Source organism: Coffea arabica, chromosome 7e (assembly GCF_036785885.1).
Source record: "Coffea arabica cultivar ET-39 chromosome 7e, Coffea Arabica ET-39 HiFi, whole genome shotgun sequence".
Taxonomy (NCBI): domain Eukaryota; kingdom Viridiplantae; phylum Streptophyta; class Magnoliopsida; order Gentianales; family Rubiaceae; genus Coffea; species Coffea arabica.
Window position 1 is genome coordinate 4,525,104 of NC_092323.1, and position 23,171 is coordinate 4,548,274.

The 23,171-nt window shown below is 37.9% G+C and overlaps 3 protein-coding genes across 9 annotated transcripts; 2 read left to right on the forward strand and 1 right to left on the reverse strand.

Moving 5' to 3' along the window:
- Positions 1-2: 2 nt before the first annotated feature.
- LOC113702442 (uncharacterized) lies at positions 3-4,180 on the forward strand. 3 transcript variants are annotated; one of them, XM_027223658.2, is made up of 8 exons: positions 3-694; positions 813-943; positions 1,301-1,390; positions 1,884-1,936; positions 2,391-2,493; positions 2,973-3,095; positions 3,670-3,802; positions 3,942-4,180. In XM_027223658.2, exons 1-6 carry the CDS (start codon positions 439-441, stop codon positions 3,006-3,008), a joined length of 669 nt encoding a protein of 222 aa, XP_027079459.1. In that variant the 5' UTR covers positions 3-438; the 3' UTR covers positions 3,009-3,095; positions 3,670-3,802; positions 3,942-4,180. The 3 variants fall into 3 exon arrangements, with proteins under 3 accessions (XP_027079459.1, XP_027079458.1, XP_027079457.1); XM_027223657.2 differs by having other exon boundaries at positions 2,990-3,095; positions 3,902-4,180; XM_027223656.2 differs by having other exon boundaries at positions 2,990-3,095.
- Positions 4,181-4,623: 443 nt separating this feature from the next.
- Positions 4,624-15,535, forward strand: LOC113702440 (DNA-directed RNA polymerase 2, chloroplastic/mitochondrial). 2 transcript variants are annotated; one of them, XM_027223654.2, is made up of 19 exons: positions 4,624-6,008; positions 7,060-7,275; positions 7,365-7,498; positions 7,578-7,644; positions 7,837-7,895; positions 8,724-8,841; positions 8,950-9,063; positions 9,210-9,341; positions 9,432-9,848; positions 10,178-10,228; positions 10,604-10,674; positions 11,494-11,578; positions 11,852-12,004; positions 12,550-12,624; positions 13,223-13,312; positions 13,402-13,449; positions 13,982-14,096; positions 14,193-14,296; positions 14,690-15,535. In XM_027223654.2, the coding sequence occupies exons 1-19, from the start codon at positions 5,046-5,048 to the stop codon at positions 14,774-14,776; spliced, it is 3,099 nt and encodes a 1,032-aa protein (XP_027079455.2). In that variant the 5' UTR covers positions 4,624-5,045; the 3' UTR covers positions 14,777-15,535. The 2 variants fall into 2 exon arrangements, with proteins under 2 accessions (XP_027079455.2, XP_027079453.2); XM_027223652.2 differs by having other exon boundaries at positions 4,627-6,008; positions 14,644-15,535.
- A 415-nt stretch (positions 15,536-15,950) lies between these two features.
- LOC140004256 (uncharacterized) lies at positions 15,951-23,159 on the reverse strand. 4 transcript variants are annotated; one of them, XR_003451007.2, is made up of 13 exons: positions 22,479-23,158; positions 21,948-22,033; positions 21,318-21,397; positions 21,043-21,098; positions 20,715-20,763; positions 20,410-20,556; positions 20,063-20,158; positions 19,245-19,358; positions 18,806-18,939; positions 18,286-18,518; positions 16,950-17,789; positions 16,725-16,855; positions 15,951-16,292 (listed from the first exon to the last, which is right to left on the reverse strand). XR_003451007.2 is itself a non-coding variant. In XM_072058486.1 (12 exons), the coding sequence occupies exons 1-12, from the start codon at positions 22,934-22,936 to the stop codon at positions 16,806-16,808; spliced, it is 2,343 nt and encodes a 780-aa protein (XP_071914587.1). In that variant the 5' UTR covers positions 22,937-23,159; the 3' UTR covers positions 15,951-16,805. The 4 variants fall into 4 exon arrangements, 1 of the variants encoding a protein (XP_071914587.1); XR_011818063.1 differs by having other exon boundaries at positions 15,951-16,312; XR_011818062.1 differs by having other exon boundaries at positions 15,951-16,613.
- Positions 23,160-23,171: the final 12 nt, after the last annotated feature.

Genomic DNA, 23,171 nt, shown 5'->3' on the forward strand with positions numbered 1-23,171 from the left:
TACAGAAATAATAAATAAATAAGTAAAGGCTTGCTCTTCAGCCAATGGGCATCAAGAAGTAAGCATCCCATATAACGAAGGAGTTTTGTGTTCAAAGACCATTGTTTAACCATTTCATTGTCAGAATGTGTGTGTATATATGTATTGTATATATATGTATGACCGGAGGAGGTGGTGGTAGATGGCAGCTAATTTTTCCGGTGAAGTGCAAAGACAGCCGTTGAATTTGTCACAACTCACAGTGTTGAGCAAAACTATAAAGGTTTAAAGTCGTAAAATCCCATATAGTACCTATAATGTATTTCGCCTCTTCTCTTTCAAGCTTCCATTTCACTTATAAAGGCGCAAGTTCAGCAACATTTTGTAACAATAAAGCATTCGACGACTTCAGTAGAGGTTAAAATCCTATATAGTAATTAGAGACACAGAAACGCCGCCATGGCTGCGGCTCTTCCAAGGCTTTCGCTCTCGGGCACACTCCTGGTGCACCCCAATCGGAAAACACTAACAGCAGCGCTAACGACGTCATCAGTGGACACCAAGCAGAGATTGCCTTATAACCCACATCGCACCTACCCTGCTAAACCCCAAAAACCCCAACTTGATCTGACTCCCACGCTTTCCACCTCCAGCATATCGGTTTCCGACCTCCTGAAACGCGCCACTCCCGCCCCCTCCTCTACCACCGCCAAAGGTATAGTTAAATTACTAGTTACAAGTAATTAAAACGCAATTATTGTACAGAGGCCCAGAATACACCTTTTTTTTCTTTAAATTCAATTTGAATTAGCTGCGGGGTATTATTACGATAGGGACTCTCTGTGAAAGTGAAATGACGTACTTGGGATACGAGAGATGGCTTCCCAGTCCTCCCAAGGTGGAGAAGCCTCGTTCTGTTTTCAACGCGGCATCGTTGGCTTACATTGGAGACTGCATTTACGAGGTTTTCTTCTTCTTTGCTGTGCTTTTTAAACTTGGGGATGGGAGTTCAGGAAGAGTTTGAGAGTTAAATTAAATAACAATGGAAACTTGATGGTATTTGGTAAGTATCAGAATGGCTACTGCTGTTGCCATAACTTGGTGCTAATCAGATTCTCGGCCTGAAAATTTGCAAGTAAAAATTGTATACGAAAGAAAGAATATTCTTTTGATAACTCCACACTAGTAAATTTTCAAGAATTTAATAAGTTAGCTGCTCTGATTTTTTATGTGGTTAGAGAGCTAATGATTTTCTCTTTTGAAGGTTGGTTCTTTTACTAATCTGTTTTGCTTTTACTACTTCCTGAATCTGATGATGCAGTTATATGCTCGAAGACACTTTCTTTTTCCTCCTTTGAATATTGAAGAATACAATGATCGTGTGACGGCAGTTGTGCGTTGTGAGGCCCAAGTAAGAATAGAATTCTGGTTTTCTTTTCATATAAGCTGAGGAAGTTTTTGCCTAGATTGCGTCTAGTATGTTGTACTTGTTTCTATGAAGTTACAAAGATTGTTGAAGAAAGCAATCTCATGAGCATAGAAATCCTTGTAAGACCACATATTTTGCTGCCATCCATCCCTAGCGTGGTTTAGTGCTGTATTCATATCTTAGGCTTTTTATCATTTTTTGTAGAAAGTGTTCAAATTGTAGTTTTACCCAAAAAAAAAAAAGGAAAGGAAAAGAAAAAGTTTCTTTTCATTTTCTTTAAATTGGTTTCCCATTCTTTCACTACTTGTTGCATAAGAGAGTTGGTTCAGCTGAATAAAGAGTGAATCTATGTCTGCGTTCTATATTGACTTCCATTTCTTTTGTTTTTTCTCTTCCCGATTCAAATGCATATTCCTTGTTGTTTCCCAGCACAAATATGTTTAGAATCTTTTTTGATGTACTTGCTATGTTTCAGGATGCGATGCTGCAAAAACTTATTAATGATGATTTCTTGTCAGAACAAGAAAGGTTGGTGTTATGTTTATTTCTTAAAAGTGCTTCTTCAGAATTTTAAATTGTATGCAAACGTATCTTCTGTTGCAGATGAATAGGCATAGTCATTCCCTCGAGGGTAGAGAAAACTCAAAGTTCATTTACACCGAAGTAAAGGGGAAATTGTTGATATTCTAGTCTATCAGATGAAACAAACTTCTGAAGAATAATAATATTGTAGATTGTCGGTCCTGCTTCCTGGGCCCTAAGACAATGGAAAAAACAACTATGAAAGTCCCAAAGTTGATAATCTTAAGAGAAAAAGTGTCTGTATGAGATTTCTATGTTTCCGTTGCACTGGGGAGCAATTTCATCTCAAGTTGCTGCTGCCATTTCTTGGGAAACATGATCAATGTTTTCCAGAAGTTGTGTGTATGTTATTACAACTGCAGTTGTCTTAAGTGTGGCATCTGATAAGCACTTTGTGCAGGGATGTGCTTCGTTGGGGGAAAAATGTTGGTTCATCAAAAACAAGGACCAAAAAGCGTGCTGGGGTGGCTGTTTACAACAGGGCCTCTTCACTGGAAACTCTTGTTAGTTCTTCCTACTTACTGTACATATGAGTATTCATAGATGTATACGTATGTTAAGAAATTTGTTGATTGACTTTCATGTTTTTCCCTCCATTTTCAGTTTGTCAGTTCTATTGGGATGATACTAGGAGATCAAACCATTGTTTAAAAATATTCATGTCATTCTTGTGTTAAACTTTGGTCAATTATCTCAATGTTATGCATCTGTTTTGTATCACCTCATTTATCTTGCAAAATTTGGTACGCAGTCATTTACAGCTCCATACTTAAATTTATTGATGCAAAGAGTTGAGATTAGGTTGTTTCTAAGCATGTTATCCTCTGTGGTTCTCCCCATTAAAAAGCAACTTTTATTGGGCATTCTATGAATGTGTTCCACAATCATTCTGAGATTCTTTTCTCTATGACCATATCTAAGAGATGCTTGTTTCCTACTATTTATCTCTGTTCCCAAAAAGTTTTGATTTCAAGTGAAACAGTTTTATGTCAATTGTAGGTTGGCTTTCTGTATCTGACAAATGTTGAACGTTTAGAGGAGATCATGCTGATGTTGGGCTTCTGTTCTGGTGCTTCTGACCAGTCAATTCCAAAGGAAGAAGACAGTAAGAAATAGCACTTTTATATCCCAAAAAGTACAATGAGTTTCGTGTTATATCCAACTCCTGCTATATAGTTGCCCATTGTAATGCATGAATGCTTCAGTGTTAGAAATTATAGAAAATAAGTTTTTCACAGTTTTGGGTTGCAAGAGAATAACTGAGTTGAGGTAAAAATGGAGCTTCTTTTATAATCTGGGGGTAAAAACAACAAAATGCTCAGTCAACAGTTATAAACATTAAGCAACTTTATCCAAACTCATTTGATTGCTTCTCAGATGCATTTTAACTTATTTTGCTTACATCACAAACACAATTTCCAATCAACTTCTGATCTCACATATATCACATTATAAAAGATGCTATAGTAATTATTCAAATAATCTCCTATCCAAACACTAACATCTTTTTAGTTCTTCTTGAGCCTTGCTCTGAATGTAGTTAGTACAAGTGTTTTTTTATTAATAGGGCAGTCTCTGAATGAAATTTCTGCCAGGTTCCTGGTGGATGCAGATGTTGTATTTACAGGCAAATCAGACTTTTTAATTGATAGCCTCATCTGTTGCTCTTCTTCCTGCAGGCAACTAGAATTGCGGGTTATGTGAATTTTCAATGTCGCAGACAATGGCAATTTGGCGATGGTGATGACGAAAGACAATCTCTTTGCTCCAAATTCTCATAGTTGGCCCTTTTTACTTCTGCATTGCCTGATGGTAAAATACATTCTTATATTGCTCCTAGTAGTTGAAAATCATTTTAGGTCGTTAACTAGAAAGATGCAGTACTAAAGCAACTCGTATAACTTTTCTCAGGCATAGAACAATTTGAACGTTTGTTGATATTTTGGTACAGCTCCTTTTTGCACATTGGTGTTTCAGAACACAACTGTCAGATGCCAAGATCAACATGATATAGGCTATAGCCAGGACCAAAGTACCCAGTGCCCAGCTATCGTCTGAACATCACTACAGAAGTTGAAAAATCCGAAGCGGATCATGCTTTAAACTCTGCTCGAATATGCTTTGGAATTTCAGTGTTCACTTTTTCTTGTTTGTTAAATATTTATGCGTGATCCAATTTCTTTTGCTACACTCCCCACTTTTCTTCCATTTTCGCGACCGCTGTTAACTCAGCGGTGCTGGTAGCTAAGGCAAAACCTGAAAATTGAACCACTTTTTGAAGTCCTGAACGGTTGGAAATCAGAATGGTAACTGGACATAATGAAGTACCATATGGAAAATCAGGGTTAAAACTCCGTTTAACCAAATTAGATTTTTCGTATTTGCCAAGCAAAAATTTAAAATCCAAGCAAAAAGAGAGAAGGTGTTTGCATGCAATACTTGCACCTTAAGGGCATTGTCTTCAACAAATGGAAATGGGCCTCTGCACTTTCCTTTTTGTTTTCATGGCCGCATTCCGTGCTTTGCTACAATCCTTTTCCAATTTCTTTTGTTTTTCGTTTCTTTTTACATTCTTGTAATTGTCAACGATCTTTTACATTTCATGTCTCTGAATCGGACAATTTTTTTGATGGGCAATAGCTGTAGGGTCGAACAGCGAATTCCTTTATGCACAAGTCCGATTAGGAAAACCAAAATCGCTTTGCACCCAACGCTAGCGCGGCCCAAGTGCCCAACTGCCTAAGGGGCTACCCGGAATTAACGAAAACCATGAAACCCTCTCGCCTGACTGCGACCACAGTCCACCGTCAAAGAACTACGCACTGCTCGCTCGACTGCGGCACCGACTCACCAAGGTTTAAGAAGGGTTTAAAGTTTGCTATTGGCTTATTCTCCAATCGAAATGCCCACCCGGTCGTCTATATTCCACATTTGTTTTTTTGATCACATGAACTTCTACTTCGAAAATTTTCTTTCCCCATTTTGCATCTACTCTCCAGTCTATCTATTCAACTAGGCTTCCCCTCTGCATTAAACATTTATTCCTCACAATTTGATGTCCAGCACCAAATCCCCCATTTCTCTGAATATCAACATTGGTCGCTTGACCCCCAATCCAGTTTATAAACCGAGAATTTTTTTACTAAAACCGCCCGAGATTTCCACCGTTATGTGGAAAAATATAGCAAAACTAGTCTCTTCCAGAACCCTCAGAACCCAAGAATTTGGTTCCATTTTTAATCCTCACTCTCTACCTCGAACTTACAGTTTTCTTGGGTTTTCCCAAGATTCTATTTTTCCTGAGAAATTCAAGTTTTCAACTCTTGACTTCAATCCCTGCTCCGGCAACGGATTTCTAGAACAGGGTTTTCGAAAAGTTGGTGAGTTTTCGACTAGGGATGAGTTTTTGGCCAGGCCAAGTTTGAATTTTGCGAGGAACCAAATTAGCATCAATGGTCTGAGCCAGAAAAGCTACGCAAGTCTGGCCGAGGCGATTGCAGTTTCATCAACTGATGTGGAAGAAGATACTTCTGTAGTTGCCGCAGATGAGGTTCATGAATTGTTGAGTGAAATGAAAAAGGAGGACAGAAGGCAGATGAGCTTTCGGTGGCGCAAGCATCATAGAGCAGTTTATGGAATGGGCAGTAAGAAGTACCATGCGCTGAAAAGGAGGCAAGTGAAAATTGAGACTGAGGCATGGGAACAAGCAGCTAACGAGTACAAGGAGCTGTTGAATGATATGTGCGAACATAAGTTAGCACCAAATTTGCCATATATGAAGTCGCTTTTTTTGGGATGGTTTGAGCCTTTGTGCAGTAAGATTGCTGAGGAGCAGGAGTTATGTAGGCTGCGGAAAAGCAAGGCTGCCTATGCAAAGTATTTTCATCAGTTGCCAGCTGATATGATGTCAGTCATTACTATGCATAAGTTGATGGGATTGCTGATGACAGGAGGTGAGCATGGCAGTGCAAGAGTAGTACCAGCTGCTTGTCTAATAGGTGATGCTATTGAACAGGAGGTTAGTGAAATAGAATATTTTTCACCTAATTACTTTGGTTTCAAAAGCATAACTTAAGATGGAGGGTTCGCCTTTTTCTAAAAGCATGTTCTGCAGGTGCTGTACTTGATTCATCCTAAATTGCTCTGATTGACATGTAGTGATTTACAGACGTAAGTGGTGAAATCTCAGGTCACTAGTTCAACTTTATTAAGAATTACCAATCAGGATATCATGTAATGTAATTGAAGAAGTGTATTCCCTTCTTTATACGAGTTTGTAAGAAAAATAGGCGGGAGAAAGAGATCATCTTGTTAGACATATCTATAAATTGTTTCATGTGGACTGCAAAATGATTGTGATCTTGGTTTGTGTGATTGATACTCCAAATGCCACAGGGTAGAAGCAGGATAAGATTTATTAGGTTGTTACTGAGCTTGCTATATTCACGTGACTGTGAAGACATTATGATATTGTGACAGGCAAGAGCATGAACTGAATGTAGCTATTTAAAATTTTTGTAACAATATTGGCATTTTGAGGATTTTAATTTATAATTGCTATAGTTATGGATGGATGCTATATACCAATGAATTTGACATCACAGTTTAAAACCCTGTGTGAGCCTCTGAGGCAAAGATGGTTTTGTAGATATGTTGGATAACCTTAGGTCTTAAAACGAAACAGGTAGAAAAAAATTTATACGTTTCCTTATTGAGATTCTCGTTGGCAGATCATATGCATCCTTTAATTGTTATTGCTAATAGAAATAATTGGTACTATATGTGGAGTTTGTAAAGTTCTTTGCTTGTATAGACTTTGAAGCTGGGGATGTTTATATGTATTTCTTAGCGAGTGTATGGATCATTTTGGGACTGATGTTTTGTTGTGTAATTTGCTAGCATTTTGGCTTGCCTGACATACTGATGAGAACAATGGCCTATGTATGCTTGTCATGTTCACAAACATACTGTAGAGTTTTCTCAATATTGGGATGTTGCCAGATGTTTCAAATCTGGTTCCTGCAATAATTTATGTAGTTTTTATTCTGTAAAATTTTTGATCTGTACAGATTAGGATACACAAGTTTCTGGAGAAAACCAAGAAGAAAAAAGTAAATGAAGAGATGAAAATGGAAGGAGATATGACTACCAGTGTAATTCAAGAACAAGAGAAACTACGGCGAACTGTTACAAATTTGATGAAAAAACAAAAGCTGCATGTGGTGCAGCAGATAGTGAAGGGTCAAGATGATTCAAAACCCTGGAGTACAGAGGTTAAAGCAAAGGTTTGATCTAATCTGGTACTTGACGTAGGGAGTTTATGAAGCTTTAGTTTGAAACTATCTTAACGTGCAGCTTTTATTTATGTTTGTAGGTTGGGAGCCATCTCATCGAGTTGCTTCTGCAAACAGCATACATTCAGTCTCCAGCTGATCAGTTAGCAGACTGTCCACCTGATATTAGGCCTGCATTTATACACACATTTAGAACTGTAACCAATAATACAAAGTAATGATACTTTTCCTTTAGTGGTTTTTCCTGTCTATTATTACATCTTTAAAGTGCTTATGGCCTTCTGTTTAAGTAGGAGTCCTAGCAGAAGGTATGGCATCATCCAGTGTGATCCTTTAGTCCTCAAAGGCCTTGAGCGAACTGTAAGTATATGTAATTATTCTTGAATTTGTAGCGTTCTTAGAAATGAACTGCAAATATTTTAGAACTTGGGGTAAATTTGTTGTCTTACGACGAAGGTTCCTTGCTATGTCACCTTAAGTTTGTTGATTTATCATACATTGTCTCATCTTTAATTTAGGTGTCTTCCTGAGATTTGTTATATTTATGAACAGGCCAGGCACATGGTTATCCCTTACATGCCAATGTTGGTACCTCCAGTCAAGTGGACAGGGTACTGCAATTTTAAATTCTTTTTATTTTCTAGGATTGCAACACCCTGTCATATGTAAATTCAATTTAAGTTTAATTGCACTATTATGCTGCTTGCCTTTCTCTTTTGATTAGTTAAATGTGAAACCAAAAAGACTTGGCTCTATGTGTTCTTTAATTTACCCAAAAATTGTAGCTTAACCCCTGTTTTAAACCAGTCTACTCGAATTTGTGTTGTGTGTGGTATGGAATATTCATTTGTTGCATTCATCTCTAACAATGTAAACAAGGGACTTACTCCATATATATATATGTATGTATTTATGTAAGTATGTATGTATATGTATGTATGTATAGTTAAAAAGCTGAGGAATTCAAAAGGTGCCTTGATTCTTTTCAAGGCATCTTCTGCCAGAAACTTGAAGGAGCGGAATTTGATTGCAACAGATTGTTTGCATTGCTGTATAACATTCTATGGATTAAGAATGTAGTACCATAGCCTAAAAGATAAATAGAAAATCAGCCTGTTTATTACCTAGAATTGCCCATACCACCACCGGTCTGGTGGGAGAAAAATATTGTTTGGTGTGTAATTGAAAGATTGGTTGTGGAGACTTGAGGTTCAGAATCTGCTTATGCTTATTTTAGCTGAGAGTACAGCCTAGTACTATATTCTGAGAAACACTGCCAAATTCTAAATGCTTGTCAACAAGTGTCATCTTCACTGAAAATCCTCTTAGGGCTTCCACTGGAAGAACAATATTTTGTAAGGGAGGAAACAAACCTGTGGTTTATGTTATTTTATTTTCTTTAATTTTGTTTTGTTGGCTGACAGGTCTTTGTTTTGCAGTTATGACAAAGGTGGGCATCTGTTTCTTCCTTCGTATGTCATGCGCACACATGGTGCAAGACAGCAACGTGAAGCAGTCAAAAGGGCACCAATTAATCAGTTGCGACCAGTCTATGAGGTTCATAAACCTGCAATTTCTCTTCTTCAACTGTCCTGTAAGGGTGGCACACATCTTCTGCTGACAGTATGATATGCAATGTGCATCTTGTACCTTTTGTGTGGGCAGGCCCTGGATACACTTGGAAACACCAAATGGAGGGTGAACAAAAGGGTCCTCAGTGTGGTAGATAGGATATGGGCTAGCGGAGGTCGTCTTGGTAACTTGGTTGACCGCAATGACGTAGGTTCTATGATATTATGTGCTTTTTTTTTTTATATGTGGAACTTTTTTTTTTCCCTTAATGTCATTTTTAGGTCAGAAGCCTGTTCTAGTCAGTTGCAAAGATAAATTTTAAACAAAATATGCGAATTTTTCTTATTATGCAGATCCCTTTGCCAGAGGAACCTGAAACGGAGGACGAAGCTATACTGAGGAAGTGGAAATGGAAAGTTAAATCTATCAAAAAAGAAAACAGTGAAAGGCACTCACAACGTTGTGATATAGAGTTAAAACTTGCTGTATGTTGGAAAGTTTTCTTTGTTTTTTATGGCCTTTTCCAATATATATTAAGCAAAATTTGCATGAACTTGATAAGAACTGTTGAACAGGTGGCCCGAAGAATGAAAGATGAAGGAGGTTTTTTCTATCCACACAACCTTGATTTTCGAGGCCGTGCATATCCAATGCATCCACATTTAAATCATCTGGGATCTGATGTATGTAGAGGTATGCTTGAGTTTGCAGAGGGACGTCCTCTTGGAAAGTCAGGCCTGCACTGGCTGAAGATACACTTGGCAAATTTATTTGCAAATGGTGTAGATAAATTATCTCATGAGGCTAGAATAGCCGTTACCGAAAATCACCTGGAGGATATATTTGATTCAGCTGACAGGCCACTTGAAGGACGACGTTGGTGGTTAAATGCTGAAGATCCATTCCAGTGTTTGGCTGTGTGTATAAATCTCTCAGAAGCCTTGAGAAGCCAGTCTCCTGAGACAACTATTTCGCATATTCCTGTTCATCAGGTATCAGTTTGCCATGCAATGACAATCCCTGGTTTTGACAAATTTTTTATGGCATTTTGTGGTGAAGATTAACACTGAACTTCCCGACAGCATTGATTATTTGACCTACTACATATCTTTTTGAGCTTTACGCTTTCTAATCTCTTAGTTTTCTGAAAGAGGGACCTCTAGGTTTGGCGTATAGCATCAATTTATTTTTTTTCTTTCAAGTGTTTCAGCTGGATCTCAATTTCTTTCTTTGTGTTTGTTAGATGTGCAATTATCATTTCTGAGACTCCCCGCTGATAAAATATTCTTTCTTGTTTTCTTTGTGTCATTCAATTATTCAGGATGGTTCCTGCAATGGTTTACAGCACTATGCTGCTCTTGGAAGAGACAAGGTAATGGCCCTTTCTTTGTCCTGTGTATGCACAACCCCCCCCCCCCCCCCCCCAACCCAAAAAAAAAAAACCAAAGTTTTTCTTCTGTTGTCACTTGTTTGTAAATGAATGGCCAATGAGTTGTTCAGACCAATCTTTAAAGAACAACAAAACCTTGTTTTCTATTCTTGAGCATTTAGCTATATTTGGGGTGACAGTTAACAGAAAGTGCAATTATTAAACCTAGTAAAGACCCATGTAGTTTTAAAGTGTCATGTCCATTTGATTTGGGTCATCTGTTGTTCTCTGTTGACAATAAGACTTCTAGATATGTCTTGAACATGTGATTTTTCATCTCTCTTCAATCGTTTTTGGTTGGTGAAATCCTTCATGCAGTTAGGAGCATCTGCTGTTAATCTGGTGGCTGGAGAAAAACCTGCTGATGTTTACTCAGGAATAGCTGCTAGGTAATCTGCTTTTAATTGGTTTATTTATCAGTTTATGTGAAGTTGATGCATGCAGTGATTTTAACATTTCTAATCTTGTATCAACTACAGATATTCAGACCCTGTTTCTATTGTGTTTAAAAAAAAAACAAGGATAAAAGGATTTTCAACTATTTTTCTTCTCAGCTTGCTAAAGTTTCACCATTCAACTTGAAAGTTGAAGCTGGATGCGGTAATAGGAAATGATACATGATTCTGTTTTTTGATGATATCTTCTTTTAGGCTCTCAAATTTTCTTTTCTTTGGGTGATTGATATCATCTAATGGTTGAAATGTCTTTATTGCTTGAGTTCAGCTTTTGCATACAGCTTCATTTACAAACTATTTTCTGCAACTACTTAAACTGGTAAAATTAAGTTCACAAGAATACTACTTGTTTTCTTGGAGTTTACGTAATTTTTAACTTACATTGATGCCTTTTTTGAGCATATAAAAGGGAACTTTTGTAATTAGAAGACTGAATATTTTTTGAGTTCTTTCTGACAGGGTGCAAAGCTTACTGAAATATAATCCTTTGAAGGTTGAACCTTATATGGTTGTCATTTTAGTTCTTTCTGACAGGGTGCAAAGCTTACTGAAATATAATCCTTTGAAGGTTGAACCTTATATGGTTGTCATTTTAGCATAAAAAAAGCTTTGAATTATTGTAACTTTTCTGACCCGTTCAGTATCCTTTAGGAATTGCAAAACAGTGCAATTTCTTGAGAATTTATGGTTTACCTGCACTTTTAAGTTCGTGGTACAAGTCATTCTTTTGAACATCATAAACTGTTAATGCAGAGTTCTGAACATCATGAAGAGAGATGCACAAAAAGATCCTGCAGTTTTTCCAGATGCATTGCGAGCAAGGGTTTTAGTCAATCAGGTTCTGCCTTTCTCTTTTTATGGTTTTATGGAAATTATGGTCGTCTGATTGTTTGTCATAGATCTTGTATCGTTTAAAGTTATGTTTTCAGCATTTGCTGGTCCTGGCGAGGAGTTTGACAAATATAGTCTTTCACCATGCATTTTCTTGCTCATGTAGATTGATCAAAATGATATTTCAAATCTATAGTAGTTGGTAGGGTCACTGCTTGCTAATCCTCCTGTTAATAGCTTTGCAAAGTGGCTAACTGCCTGTATTCTGATTGAAATTTAGGTTGACAGGAAATTGGTCAAGCAAACAGTGATGACCTCAGTGTATGGTGTAACCTATATTGGTGCTCGTGATCAAATTAAGAGGAGATTGAAGGAGCGTGGTGCAATTGCTGATGATGCAGAGCTCTTTGGTGCGGCTTGTTATGCTGCAAAAGTATGGACAAGACGCTGGCCTTATATATTAACTCAATCTTACTGCATTTGATGAATTATAATGTTAGATGGAACGAGCATGATCATGCTCATCTATGCGTGAATAGTTGGATCAAGAAAAGGCTGTGTGCCTTGCTTATCTGATGATGTATTAATAGTAAGAGTACCTCCCTTAAGGTTTAGTCTCTCATTCAGCTAAAACCAGTTGATATACAACTTCAAATTGAGCTTTTTGGGAAATTGAGATTGTGTTAGTGGTGATTAAATGTGTAATTTGCATCTTTGCCTTGACATCAATGGGGACTTTGAGATGGACATTAATATTCAATGTCTTGACTCAATCAGAAATGTGATGAATTTAATATTTGTATCGGGAATTAGAATCTTCTCAATGACCTGGTTAGATTAGGAGCTTGTGAGTAATACGATAGCATTCCTCCTGTAACTTAAGATGATTCATGATTCATAAGTACTCATGCATGTGTCATTCAATCAAGATTTATCCACTCCATGATAACACTTCTTCACTGTTTGGTACATTGGTAGGTCACCTTGACTGCATTAGAGGAAATGTTTGAAGCTGCACGAAGTATCATGAGCTGGCTTGGAGAATGTGCAAAGGTGTGTACCAGAATGCATTTGATTTTGTATAATCGTGGATGGTACCTGGTGAATTTATTTATCAACAATCTTCTGAATAGTGAGTGGTTAGTTTAGTGGAAATCAGACGTCATTGGCAGTGGTTTTTTGGTAGATTTCCTCCAATTGACTTCTCTGCTATGACACCGTACCTTTCTTTTCTGCCTAGAGGAATTTCTAAATTAGGCCAAATGAAAATTTCTCTGCATTGCTCCAATAATCATCTTATGTGCAATATAAAGCAGATGATATCTGATCTAATGTTTTTTGTGTAACCTATATACCAGTTTAGCTGAGCTCTTCTATTACAATCTTGTCTGTCTTCAAGAGATATCTTATATGAAGACTTCGAAAATATTAACCGATACAAGGCAGTAATCCTATCTTCTTGTGCATTGTTTTCCATCCTAATTTTAGTGTCTATATGAGGTACACTTTGATAAGAATGATTCCATTTTGAGTTATGAACTAAATATTGCTCATAGAATTTATTTTGGTAATTGTCTCATTTAGTTGCTTGGTCCTGGAAAATCACCAACTAGCCATCTTTTCCTGTCAATTAACCAAAAAGCTGTGACAGGTTATTGCATCTGAAAACCAGACCGTTAGGTGGATGACTCCACTTGGACTTCCTGTTGTGCAGCCCTACCGTCAGCTAGGAAGGCATCTTGTGAGTATTGGATGTTTTTCACATTATATCTTGTTTTTCTTTTGTGGCCATTAATGTTTGTTTGATGTATAACTTTCATTTGCATGCAGATTAAGACTTCACTTCAGGTGTTGACACTGCAACGCGAAACAGAGAAGGTAGTAGTAATCGATGTTGTTGGTCCAAGTATGACTCTTAAAGCTTATCCATCTATGGTTGCAATGCAATTCTCATCGGGTGAATCAGTCAACAAGAGGATAATCTGGAGCTTTATTCATATTTGCCATAACAAAATGTATAGCAGACCTTACAAATGTTTCGCACTGTTTTTAGCAAAAGATTTACTTGTTGAGCCAGGCTTTCTGATAAAATTTGCTTACATACTTTAGAGGGTTATCCCATCAGGTGGCGGTGCTTGTAAGAAGACCATGCAAATCGCTTTGAAGTTTTTCATCTCTCTTCACATAGACAATTTAAAGCATTTAAAGACGTCTTATCTTAGCAGTTTGCAGTATATAGTTTTGGGAAATCAGCTGCCATCAACAGAAGTCGTAATTGTTAGGTTTAGGACCTCTTGATTGTATTGGCATCTGTCTTGCCCTTTGTGGTGTGAGGTTTTTCCATTAACTTGCTAGATTGCTGGAGTAACTTCCTGATTTATTTTTTTTTTCTCCCCTTTATGTGGTATAGGTCATGGTAAAGAGGCAAAGGACAGCTTTTCCTCCAAATTTTGTCCATTCCCTCGATGGTTCACATATGATGATGACGGCAGTTGCATGCAGAAAGGCAGGCTTGAATTTTGCAGGTTCTGCTCATACGCTCCTTTTTTTTTTCCATTACACTCTTCCACAGCTCGCGTATCTCTACTTGTGAAATTTTACTCCCCGTATAATGACCACAGGTGTTCATGATTCTTATTGGACACACGCATGTGATGTGGATGAAATGAACAGGATACTAAGAGAGAAGTTTGTTGAACTCTATGAAACACCAATACTTGAGAATGTGAGTATCTCCACCATCGTTAATTTGATATGCTTTTTGTTTCAACTAACAAAGCCTATGGTAAGGAATCTTTACCCCCGTATGGTCTGGGCAACACCACTTTAATATTAGTATGAAGTCTGAGCATCTTCTTCAGTATAATATGTCAAATCTCAAATGCCTCTGCTATTGATCTGGATAAGAATTGTGAATTTTTTCTTCTGTCATCCGATTGTTTGGCAGTCATTATTGGTTCCTTTGATTCAAATGACGCGTGTGCAAAAGTAAATATTAGATTTTCCTTACCTGCTACATCCTTTCTTACTTCACCCATACCACTGGGCTTAAATATTTTATTCCTCACACAGTTGTTGGAGAACTTTCAAAAGACCTTTCCGTCATTGTCTTTTCCAGCTTTGCCGGAGCGGGGTGACTTCGATCTTAAAGATGTTCTGGATTCCACGTATTTCTTTAACTGACACAATATATCCAGGAAATTGAATGCCGGGCATTTTTATCGATACTAGAAATGCACATAGCATCTCTATGCTTTTACTGTGGTTCAATCTTTCCATCAATGAGGATGATGAAGAGAAGACGAGAGCCTTCAACCAAAACACTGTACACCATCAATGAGCTGGCTCTGCAGTATCTAAGCGTAAGGTTTGATCATTTCAGAGTCCACGGATCTCTTATACACTTGAGTGTTGGGGGATGGATGTTTACAGGGAGATGTGCAAGTTCAACCTAAACGGGTATCAAGAGCTTTTGAGTGTTCTCAAGTTGATGTCGCATAGCTTCTGAATAAGACTATTATATGTATGACCAAAGGAAAGCGCAATAGTGTGCTTGCATAGCGTTGTTTCACCGTGAAGGGCTTTCGGCGATGTGTATCTATTACATTATGAATTCCCCGACGAGACGAGACGAGACTAACAAGAGACCGGAAAGCCGTAGGGATGCATCGAGGAAGTACCCACAAGGCGTCCGCCGTATATCCACAATTTTGTTGTACAGCAGTAATGCAGATGCTTCTCAGGTCGATTTACCAGCCTGCTTTACACCATCTCTCCTCCTCGTGTTTTTGTATATAGAGCTGTATATTTGAGGCAAAGGGTCTTCGTTTCTTAATTCTCTCAGAGTAGACCCAGAAACCACTAACTATAGTAGTAGTGGTAGTAGTGTTTCTTTTCAACTGGCTTAAAATTTACGGATTGATTGCCTCTTCTTTCAAATAGAGGTAGTAGCGATTTTACCCTCTTTTATGCTGTGCTTGTGCTTAATTTTTTTTTTTAAAAAAAAAAATAGAGAGTTAAAAGTACCTGAACTGCAAAAAGACAATAATGCCCTCAGTGAGTGACCCGGTTCACAAATTTTGATGATAATGTGCGGTAAAGAGTTTCTTTTTATGCTAAATTAAGATTGTTAGTCTGTCATGGGGAAAAAACTCAATTATCATAATTTATCACAAGAAATTGAAAGTGCACATTCAATGATAATAAAAATTTAGTAAAATATATTTTTATTAACAATTGCTTGTGTTTTTATATATTAATTGTTAACAAAATGCTGATGATTCATTAATTGTTACCAAATATTAGAAACGAGTTCTTGCACTAAAAAGCACAATGAGTGGAAGATGAGAAAAAAGAAAACCAAACATAACTAAGCAGAATAAGAAAAAAAACGGCTCTTCCTCCAACGAGGGCAAGTCACCTACACATGTGGAGCGCATTTCTACAGCAGACCCTAATAATAATAAATGTTAATAGGGTGGCAATACATAAATATAATAAAGCCTCTTTGTCACTATTTTCTAAGCCCCCTCAGTGCTGGCGTTTCATCTAATAATATAATACGAATAACACTGAAAAAAGAAAGAAAAAGAACAACTTTCAATGCCACTCAAATATAAATACCACTAACTAAGGTAAACCAATCAAGCCTCGCACGTGCCACCGGTCAAGTCGATATCCTTTCCTGCGCTGTGCAATGTTCTGCATATGCATTGCCCTGCCTGCTTCCCCATCTCAGATGCTTAATATTGACATTTAATAATAACCCAAAAAAAATAAAAAACAGCACGCAAAATAAAATAAAATAAAAAAAGTGTGTGTCAATTGTAGAAAGCAATCAAAGCGGGAAGGAAGTATAAGAATGTGTACACTACTAATTAATTTACGAGCACGGATCGCAAAGTTGGCAGCTTTCCGTTTTCAGGTCTTTACAAAGGAACCTCCCGGGCCGGGCAGACATAATTTGACCGTATATACAGTGTCAATTTTTTAGCCAACTATTAGCACTTGATTGAGCGTAAAAGAGCTATACTGATTTGTTGCTTTAAGAAAGAAAGACGTTTGGTGTTAGTACACTTCTCTGCAGAATAAAAATGCTTTTGAATAAACATTCGACGCATAATGTTAATCAACTGCCGAGCGCCAAGCAATACCTGTGAAGGGCTTTACCCGCATCTGCCACTTCATAAGTTTCAGTCAGTCTGCGGCAGATTGGCCTGAATTGAGATCCAAAGTCAATACCCATAACGATCATTCAAAGATGTGCGTCCATCGCCAGATTGGCCTGAATTGAGATCAGATATGCACAAGAAATGAGTATAGCAAAAGACATCAAAGTATCCTGCATTAAACAAGCGTGCAATCAATAGGACTTTTACCTTCAGGAGGCACCCAGGACTCGTAATCAGACTCGTTATTCAGAAACGATGGTCTCTCAGGACCAAGCAGTCTCTTAGGTTTCTTCTTGTCCTTCCTTGCTTGTTTGCTTTGGGGAACATTTTCACTATCTTGTTCCATCTCATCGGACGTATGGATTCCTCTCGAATGCTTCAATAGCAGAGCTACAGCATCTTCCGCCTTTATTTCAGCCTCCTTGTATGGTTCAGAATCCTTCACGTCAGTGAGGTCCGACTTCTCAACATGCTTCCGCTTCCTAACAATCAAACCAGGGGCTGCATTTTCAATTCCTGAGGTCTCCCTCGATTTTGCACCATCCGTATTTTCAAGAATTGCCTTCCTGTCTTTGTAGTCCACAAACTGATCATGCTCTTCCACATCTACTTGGCTTTCTTGTCTGGTCTCTTGCTCTTTTTGGCAGTCCACAGCACCAAGCCACTGGGCCTTGGCAACTGTATAGACAGCGGCTTCATCATCTGTTGCATCAGCCACATTCTCACTTGCTTCCAACCTATTGCTGGAATCTGCAGTTGCATCAATCTTGCCCTCTTTACTGCTGGATCTATTCTGTACTTTCTCAAGTTTGTCTGAACCACATACGGAGCGCTCTTGTCTGTTGCTTTGACGCTTTTCGGATGGTGACAGCTCTACAGCATCAGAAGCAGCAACTACCACATTGTGTCTTGGTTCTTGTGCTTTTGATTCTCTTCGCCGAGCAGCTTCTCCCGTAGGATCAGCAACCTTCAGCAAGTATGAGACCCTATCCAATTCTGACTGCAGAGAGGCCAAGCCCTTTTCAAGCTTATCCTTCTTGTCAAATGCTGCCATCATTTTAGCAAATCAAAGAGTACAATTTTTCAGTAAGATTTTAAGCAAAGCTGAACAGAACAAAAAATCTCAGTAATGTAGGAAATCAAATGTCACAAGTGATTATTTGAACTATTCGCAAAGCAGCACAAGAAGTTGTTCCACTAACAACCGACAACTAATCAGCAACATTCATGACTCGAACAACACATGGAAAAAGAACAGCAAAATCAAAAAGCTGTTTTGGGGATTGTGTGGTGTCTAGTCTCATAAGGGCAAAGGGACAAGCGAAGAGAAAGAAACAGCATTTGTTGAATGCTGGGGATTGGAGGAAATAGCAATTGGAAGGAGAAGAAACAAAAAAAAAAAAAAAGGAAAAGAGAGAAGATGTTTAAAGGAGCATAGAAGGACAAATAAGAAGGGTTTATCAGCAAATAAAACAAAACTAAGAACTGGGTCACCTAAAACTAAAATGCTGCTAAAAAATGTCTAACCAACCATTTTACTCACCTAGCTGAGATGATACGCTGGACATATATGCATCAAGTGCATCTCCTTCTCCAGCAACTTCTCTTTTGGGCACACTTTTGTCCTCCTTCAGAAGTAAGTTTCTTGTGTCTTCCATCTCTTTAAGAATGGCTTCTTTCTTTTCAAGAAGAGAGTCAGCAGTCTCAATTGATTGGTTTTCTCCACTCTTCTTCTTAGAAGGCTTCTGCGTCCGGTCATAGAAATCATCATCATCACTGTTAAGTATAAGATGTTAGCTAGCCATCCAAATGTACCAACTTCACAAGTTCAGTTTTACTATGCTTTGATCTCCTTCCTCAGAAAGCATGAACCAAACCTGTAGATCTACAAGCCACAAAGATTGCGACCTCTTTTTCTTTTTTTCTTTTTCTTTTTGTTTTTGGGGGATGAGGAAATTTTTGAAGCTCAGCTTGTTTGAGGGGAATTTGCACGATATAGAATTGAGTTAAATTTTCTAGTTAAAGATAAGAAATTAGCATTAAACAAACCAATTCCAACCTACCTCAGGTAATCTTCTTCATTGTCCTCTGTCGCCCCTTGTCTCTTACCACGTGTTGTCTTTCCAGCACGAGCACCAAGGCTTTCTCGAATACTTTCATTTAACGTCTCTTCCAAGTTTTCAAGCTCTTCCATGATCTAAGCAAATTTCAGCAACAGAATTCATAAAACAAGTCAAGATTCAGCAAAAAGCAAATGCATTATGATGATGAAAATAATGAGAAGCAGAAAGCTACAACTAACGGTTACCCAAACAATAGTCAAGTCCCAAGTAATTTAAGAAAAATTCTTAAACGAGAATCATGGAAAAGCATTTCCATGAACTTACCACAGGAAGACTTTTTTTTTTGGGAAAATTTTCTTCAACATAAAATAGACAAAACAAGAAAGAGCATAGAGACAAATATTTAAATACATTGTTCAACCCATTCACTAATACATACTTGTGATATCCTCTGTTCATTCCTAGCAATCTGGGTCTGTTGTCCCTGCGTCAACCCACCTTGAGCAATGTCCTTGGCCCGAATAGCATCTATCTCTTTCTTCATATGAGCAATCTGCAAGCAAGCATTTTACGCAAATATCAGAAAAGAACCTTGAAATATGGCTTTTCTAAGCTATTTGATCAGGATGAAACTGAGGAGCCAGAACACAGTGGCATTCATTTCAAACGAATTATACCATCTCAGGCATGAAATAGTGATAGGTTCAACAGAGCATCGGGCAAAACAAAAAGTTAGCATGTCTTGTTACCTGCTTGCTCACATAGATCCCAAGTACATAAAGCCATTGACTAAGAAGAGAAAAATAAATGGGGAGCCACATCACACAGATACTAAATTGAGAAGGTAGAACACTCAGTGGTCAGAGTGAATAGACTCAGATGTGCATTCTTGTATGGAGACAGAATTAGAAAATTAAGCACAGAAGCTCTATATCCTGTCTGGATACTCAAAAATAGGCAATTTGTATGCATAAACATATCGAAACTCATGATTATGACTTTTTCCTTTTTCAACAGGTAGCATGCAATGGATGGAAAGTCCAAGCAACACAAGTTGGAGACAATCACATACATCATAACAAATGGGCTAAAAGATATTTTCACAACAGATTGCAGGGCTTGAAAGAATCACTTCAAATACTCGTAGAATGAAAAAATGAACCAATAGATATTTTCATAACAAATACATCATCACATGCAGTTCATCTTATACAATAATATTCCTAAAATATGAGATCAAGCAAAACCATTGCTCACCTTTTCAAGTCTTTTCATGACTTTTTCACGTGTTTTTTCCTGCTTCTCCGTAAGTTGTCCCTTGTAAGTTTGCCAAGTTATTTCATCAATTTCATCCTAAGCATCCGAAATAACTTCAGTTAGTGGAAAAGAAACTATAGAATATTATTATGGAGTAGATAAGAGAGGAACACATCCTCATTAAGAACAGAATAAAATAAAATTAAAAAAAAAAGTAATTGCAAACAACAACATATAGACATTTATTCCAACGAAGCTGCTAATGAAATTTTTTTTTAAAATAATGACTTGCAACTATTCATTGAAACTTTTACAGTGAAAAGAGGTGCTAAGAAAGTCATCCAAACCTCAGCTTCTTCAATAGCATCCTCCTGCATGCCCCATGATATACCATCAGCCAAAGATGCTTCAAGTTTTGCTCGTAAAAGTGATGCTTCCATATCTTGCATCTCCTGTCGGATCTTAGCAGTGCGTATAGTCTTCAAGTCAGCTTCCTTCAGCAGAAACAATAGAATAAATTCTCTGATTATATGGATATAGACACAGCTAAAACCTCGCCGAATAAGAATTTAGTGTAAGTGATTAGTTTTTGTGTGTGTCTGAAAGAGAGAGAGTTATAGTCACAAAATGATGAGAAAAGATTTTGTCTTACAGGTGGCATCAAGTCAGTTGGTCCTTGAAATATGTACAACCGAGATGAACTGCACAAAACAAATACCAATTAGAAGAAGACTATCTCATAACCAACTATGACATTTATCTCAACTTGTTTACAAACAATACTCTGTAATGGAATTCAATAAAATAATGCTCCTCACACATCTAAATAACATGTGGTTAAATCATATTCATCTATCCTCAAAATAACGACAAAAAGATACAACTAATTAGGCTGAAGAATCCACATCTCAATGAAATTTTTGATGAAATGATGACCAAAATGTATGATACAACAACACCACCATAAAGAAATTGCTTACTGGCCAAAGCGAATCACATCACCAACATGCAACTCCACGTAATCCTTTTTCTTCACCTAATATCTCAAAAAGTAGACAACAAATTAGAGCAATAGCATTCTAACAAAAAAATGTTGAACAATCATTGCAACATGTAACACTCCAAAGTCTCAAAGAATTGAAAGCAGATTTTATTCTTAATCAGCAGTCTAGCACAAGTGGGTATAGGATAATTTCCAATTTGGAGGTTTACCAACTACACACTATTATATGAATAAATGAATAGAAGTGAGTACCTCATTCTTGTTTATGAAAGTCCCGTGTGTGCTACCAAGATCATAGATATAAGCTTCTCCATTGCTCTTGAACTGGATAACTGGCAAAAATAAGAGATGAAACATTGTCTGTATCCATCTAGTCACCAAAAACTCGACAAGGGAATATGTGGTGTGTGATTGACGGAACCAATACAGCTTCAAGATTAAAACATTACATAATTGGCCAAACTATTGAATTCTTTTGCTTATTACACTGCATCTGAATGATGTAGAAGAAGAAGAGGACAGGAGACATTAGTTATTAGTACAGCATGGCCCAGAATAATAGGATGCCAAAAGGAGTTACTTTTCAATAACCTCATTTCAGAAGCTGATAATAACAACCTAGATAGGGGTCTTGGATTTGTTTGGAATTAGAAAAATTGTTAATTTCTACAGAGAACAAGGCTGTCAACCATGTGGTAAAGCAAAGAGGCCATCCGTGAACCTGGTTGTGGTACATGGCATAATGCGGGCATCATTACATCCATCATAAAATGTCACCTTCAGGCCAGTACGATTTAAATATAGGACACAACACAGACCAACTAGACAGGGAAGATAAAACGCAAAATTGTACCATAAAGACAAATGAATAAAAATCTTTACCAGCATGGAACCGTGAGATCGTTGGATGCTCAAGGACAAAATCACAGAGTTCAACACGCCCAAACATGTAAGCCCCCTTCTTGAATCTGGAACATCATTAGAACAATCATGCAAACTTTGAAATTTACATGAAACCAGCAATTACAGTAACAGTTGCTCCCTCTTTTCTTTTCTCAAAAGCAGAACAAAAACAATCAGGTAGACAATTAAAACACAAAAAGACCAGCATCAATTGACCCTTTCCCAAAAATTTTAAATGCAAACACATGGCAAACAATAAGTATCCGAATTAAGTTAACTGATGGATATTCGGTGCCCCTTTCAACAGAGTAAAATTGTTGAAGCATAAGCCAGGCAGCCAGCTCCTGAACTCAAATGCTTAAATTTGCACGAAAAGTATCTCTAAATTCTACAGTTCAGCATTTTCTGCCAACAGAAGGACAAGTACCTTTTTCTTTTCAACAATTTTTCTGGGAGAATATAGCAGTATAAGAAAGACAGAACAAGTTGGAAGTTTTACAGAAGACATACACATCGAATTGGTCAATGATGGAGCCATCTTTGAGAACTTCAAGAGAATAGTGATGGCAAGGGGGCCCGTTCCACTCTGGAATTTTATAAGCCACTGCTATATCCGTAGAATTACTAAAGCCTTTCTCTTGTTGTCTCCCAGTTTGGCTAGTGTCTTTTGTGGAGCTGGAGCTGGCGCCCTCTTTGGAATCAACAGTCTCAGAAACAGAATCATCAGCTTCGGAAGGCTTTGGTTGGGGGGTATCGGCAGAACGTTCCGCGGCGGGCGCTGGTTCGGGAGCGTTGTGAATTTTAGGGGGAGGGGGACCCATTGAAGACGTATCAGTTGTTGATTGGGATGCGGAGGATGAAGAAGAAGCAGCACTTGAAGCTGAAGGTTCTTCTGGGTTTCTGGCTTGGGACTGGGAGGTGGTGGAGATGGGGTTTCTAGGTGGTGGCGGACCCATGGCAATGGTCATTTTCTTCTTGGGGTTTTGGAGAAAGAGGGAAGATGGTTGAAGAGGACGGAAGAATAAGAAGATCAGAACTGAAGAAGCGGAGGCTTACCGACTGGCCGTGGTCAGACCTGATCGAGGTGGAATTGGGAACTTCCGGAGCTGCAAAATTGCGTGAATAGTCCGACCCGGCTATTATCCATTTCTTGGGGCCACCAAGTAACCGACCCCATTTTTGACAAAAAAACAAAAAAAAAGT

Bases quoted from the DNA above. Each gene is read 5' to 3' on its own strand.
- LOC113702442 (XM_027223657.2), top strand. From the start codon at position 439: ATGGCTGCGGCTCTTCCAAGGCTTTCGCTCTCGGGCACACTCCTGGTG. The intron at 695-812 runs GTATAGTTAAAT...TTATTACGATAG, and splicing joins CTCCTCTACCACCGCCAAAG to GGACTCTCTGTGAAAGTGAA. The intron at 2,494-2,989 runs GTTAGTTCTTCC...TGTCAATTGTAG, and splicing joins CCTCTTCACTGGAAACTCTT to GTTGGCTTTCTGTATCTGAC.
- LOC113702440 (XM_027223652.2), top strand. From the start codon at position 5,046: ATGTCCAGCACCAAATCCCCCATTTCTCTGAATATCAACATTGGTCGC. The intron at 11,579-11,851 runs GTTCTGCCTTTC...ATTGAAATTTAG, and splicing joins CAAGGGTTTTAGTCAATCAG to GTTGACAGGAAATTGGTCAA. The intron at 14,297-14,643 runs GTGAGTATCTCC...TTCCTCACACAG, and splicing joins AAACACCAATACTTGAGAAT to TTGTTGGAGAACTTTCAAAA.
- LOC140004256 (XM_072058486.1), bottom strand. From the start codon at position 22,936: ATGACCATTGCCATGGGTCCGCCACCACCTAGAAACCCCATCTCCACC. The intron at 18,519-18,805 runs GTAGGTTGGAAT...TATACTTAACAG, and splicing joins AATGAAGAAGATTACCTGAG to TGATGATGATGATTTCTATG. The intron at 16,856-16,949 runs GTAAAAGTCCTA...ATCTCAATTCAG, and splicing joins GTCCTGGGTGCCTCCTGAAG to GCCAATCTGGCGATGGACGC.